A 3,551-nucleotide genomic window follows, 5' to 3' on the forward strand; every position below is an offset into this window, starting at 1 on the left:
GCTTAAGTCCACATTGGCTTCCACATAGACTTTTGAACTTTTTTAAAAAATTAAAATTAGATTTGAAAATTTAATAACAACTAATTTTTTTAAATACATCTTTTTAAAATTAAATTTGAAAATAAGCTTTAAAATTTGACCAAAAAAGTTAAAAATTTTAAAAACGGGGAGTTAAAAAATTCAAAAAATTCAAAAAATTTCACAAAATTAAAAAATGGGGGAAATTTAAGAAAAACTTTTAAAAGTTAAAAATTAAATTTTTTAAAACATTTAAAAAAATTCAAAAAATTGAAAATTAAAAATAAAAAATAAAAAAAGAATTCATAGCCACACGGTTGTTCTCAAGAATGGAAATTTTGTGCAATTATCAAATGCATTTGTTTTTCGAGAATAGAAATTTTGTGCAGTTATCAAATGAGTTTTAATTCTTTAAAAATTATCCAGAGAAAAATGTGATTCTAATTAAAATTACTTTTTTGTATTAGAATCATTGCCAAACATGTTCTAAATAAGTCCCTCGTGCATTCTTTACCTGAACCCCAAGTTATGTACTTTTTGGAGAATCTAGCTTCATCTTCCGTGGGCGTGCAACACGTGTTTTCTTCAGTGACCTGACCTTAAAATCCTCGAGCGAATCACTACACCACCTCTCTATAAATAAGGGTTCGTGGAATAGCCTCAGCACTGTCGTCTGAACAAAGAAGAGCTCAAGATGGCATATAAGCTTATATGCTTTTCCTTACTTGTCCTAATTTCTTCTCTATTTTCTGCTTCCAGCAGGTGCTTCTGCTTCGCAAGTGAAGAAAACCCTAGTTCATTAGTGCTAGGTCTGAGAAGTTCCCAAACCGACCTTCCAGCTCGGAAAGCTTTGCCTTATCGGAGAAGAAAGACCTTGGAAATGCAAGCCATGGTGGAGCCTCTGAGAGAAGCTCGAGATGGCTACCTCCTGTCTCTCAACATAGGAACCCCCTCCCAAGTCATTCAAGTGTATTTAGACACCGGTAGCGACCTCACATGGGTTCCATGTGGGAACTTGTCATTTGATTGCATGGACTGTGATGATTATAGGAACTACAAGCCGAATGCCGCGTTCTCTCCAACTTATTCCTCTTCAACACTTAGAGACTCTTGCTTTAGCCGTTTCTGCATCGATGTTCATAGCTCCGATAACCCATACGACCCGTGCGTCATAGCCGGGTGCTCGTTATCGACTATCCTCAAGGGCACATGTGTTTGGCCATGCCCTTCCTTTGCCTACACCTATGGTGCAGGCGGGATTGTCGCCGGGACATTGACTAGGGATACTCTTAGAGTTCACGGCACAAACCCTAATGTTATGAGGGAAGTTCCAGAATTTGCATTTGGGTGTGTCGGATCGACCTACCATGAGCCGATAGGGCTTGCAGGATTCGGGAGGGGGTCTCTTTCTCTTCCTTCTCAATTGGGGTTCCTCCAAAAGGGCTTTTCCCATTGCTTCTTGGCGTTCAAGTATGCAAACAACCCTAACATCTCAAGCCCTCTAGTCGTCGGAGATGTGGCCATAGCGCCAAGGGGAGACTTGCAGTTCACCCCGATGTTAAAAAGTCCGATGTACCCAAATTACTACTACATCGGTCTCGAGGGCATCGCAGTGGGGAATGCCAGCGTGACCACGGTGCCTAATAATCTGCGAGAGTTCGACTCTCAAGGGAATGGCTGTCTATTGATAGACTCAGGAACCACGTACACCCACCTGCCGGAACCGTTCTACACGCAGCTCCTCTCCATCCTTGAGTCAGCAATAAGTTACCCAAGAGCCAAGGAAGCAGAGGCACGAAGCGGGTTCAATCTCTGCTACAAAGTTCCATGTCCCAACAACACTAACCCGATGAATGATGACCTTCCTCCAATCACATTCCATTTCTTGAACAACGTGAGCTTGGTGCTTCCCCATGGGAATAGCTTCTACGCAATGGCAGCTCCGATTGACTCGAGCGTGGTCAAGTGCTTGCTATTCCAGCGCATGGATGACGGCGATGGACCAGCTGGGGTTTTCGGGAGCTTCCAACAGCAAAATGTGGAGGTCGTGTATGACCTGGAGAATGGAAGGGTTGGGTTTCAGCCAATGGATTGTGCATTGTCTGCTTCTGCAAAAGGACTATTTCACAAAGGCTAAAACAAACTCTCTCTCTGCGCTTGATTAATTAATGGCAGTTCTTGCCGTTGGCTAGGTGTGGGGCTCTTTCCTTTGCTTGATCACAAGGATCAAGAATTCAATAAAAGGTTGCAAAGTGTCTTTTGTTTCAATTTCGTTCTGTTGAACTTTGATTGTATGTGAGTTTGTGTGGCTTTAATTAAGTTAATCAAGAAGAATGAGCTGGATATATTCTGGCTGCTTGTGTGCCCAGGAACATGTTGAGGTGGAATGGAAGGTACTCTTGTGTTTTTATTTGTGTTGCTTTGGATCTTGATGCACTTTTCATGTGGGCACCCACATCTAGCAAGCAAGAAATGTATTAGCAAAAGTAACCTAAAACAGCCACACTAAAAGTACCTTTTCCTCGCAAATTTTAGTATTCTGACTCTGAGATTTGCAGTTGATCCTAGTTTGATTGCCAAATTTTAATTTTTTTACATTTGTCTCACCTCATTTATAGAAGTTATGATTTTCGTACCTATCGTTGTGCTTTAATCCGCAATCAAATTAAGATTCGTCTACTCTCTCAGATGACAAGAAACAAATTATTAGCTAGCAATCAAGATATAATCATACAACTTGATATGATGATAGCACCACCATGAGAAATTTCCAATTTGTGCTCTTTCAGAATCATATTGTCGCGAGGCAACGGCTTGAAAAGATATATAGGAACATTTATTAAAAATGTACTTAGAATGATGAATCTATCATCTCGTAAAGGTTTAGCTTTAATCACATTCAATACATCAATTGAAATTTGTTTGTAAGAATCGAGGATAACAATATCAAGGCAGTAGTTTATGTGAGTATATGCATTCCAAGTTAATTCTAGCTAATAATTCAGAATTGATATTAAATGGACATATCGAAACTGTCAAGGATTAAGTCATTACTTACTTCTACATGACAAAATTTTGGACTGATGTTTTATACTAGGAGAAAGTGCAAATTTCTCTACATTAAACTATGCTTGTCAAAATATATAATTACGTTATGAATTATCCATATTAATCATCGTTTGTTAAAATGTCTCCGCAGTGGTCCTCATTAAAGTACATAAAAATTCGTGTTAGTATTCTAAACTAATCTCGATGAATTCATGTAAACATGTCGCCAACTGGTAATCTATTGATCACTTAAATGTACAAGCCAATTACTACTCCAAGAAACATAAGACCTAAAATAAAAGAACTGATAAGTTGCTAATACTTGCTAACATTGCAAGTCATTAAAGCACATGGAAAAAGGATTTATCCAGGAAGTAGACGCTCAACTAGACTACTTGGACCAATTTCTTTATCTCCACCTTCATCCTATAAAGAATTATATGTAAGCTGCATTAAAAGTCACTTGAAGCTCTTAAAAATATTTC

General features: G+C 38.7%; 1 protein-coding gene across 1 annotated transcript; it reads left to right on the forward strand.

Moving 5' to 3' along the window:
- Nucleotides 1-699: 699 nt before the first annotated feature.
- On the forward strand, nucleotides 700-2,405 carry LOC115754388 (probable aspartyl protease At4g16563). The gene has a single exon (XM_030693390.2). It carries the CDS (start codon nucleotides 713-715, stop codon nucleotides 2,153-2,155), a length of 1,443 nt encoding a protein of 480 aa, XP_030549250.2. The 5' UTR covers nucleotides 700-712; the 3' UTR covers nucleotides 2,156-2,405.
- The last annotated feature ends 1,146 nt before the right edge of the window (nucleotides 2,406-3,551 follow it).

This window comes from Rhodamnia argentea, chromosome 3 (assembly GCF_020921035.1).
Source record: "Rhodamnia argentea isolate NSW1041297 chromosome 3, ASM2092103v1, whole genome shotgun sequence".
Lineage (NCBI taxonomy): Eukaryota > Viridiplantae > Streptophyta > Magnoliopsida > Myrtales > Myrtaceae > Rhodamnia > Rhodamnia argentea.

Bases quoted from the DNA above. Each gene is read 5' to 3' on its own strand.
- LOC115754388 (XM_030693390.2), top strand. From the start codon at position 713: ATGGCATATAAGCTTATATGCTTTTCCTTACTTGTCCTAATTTCTTCT.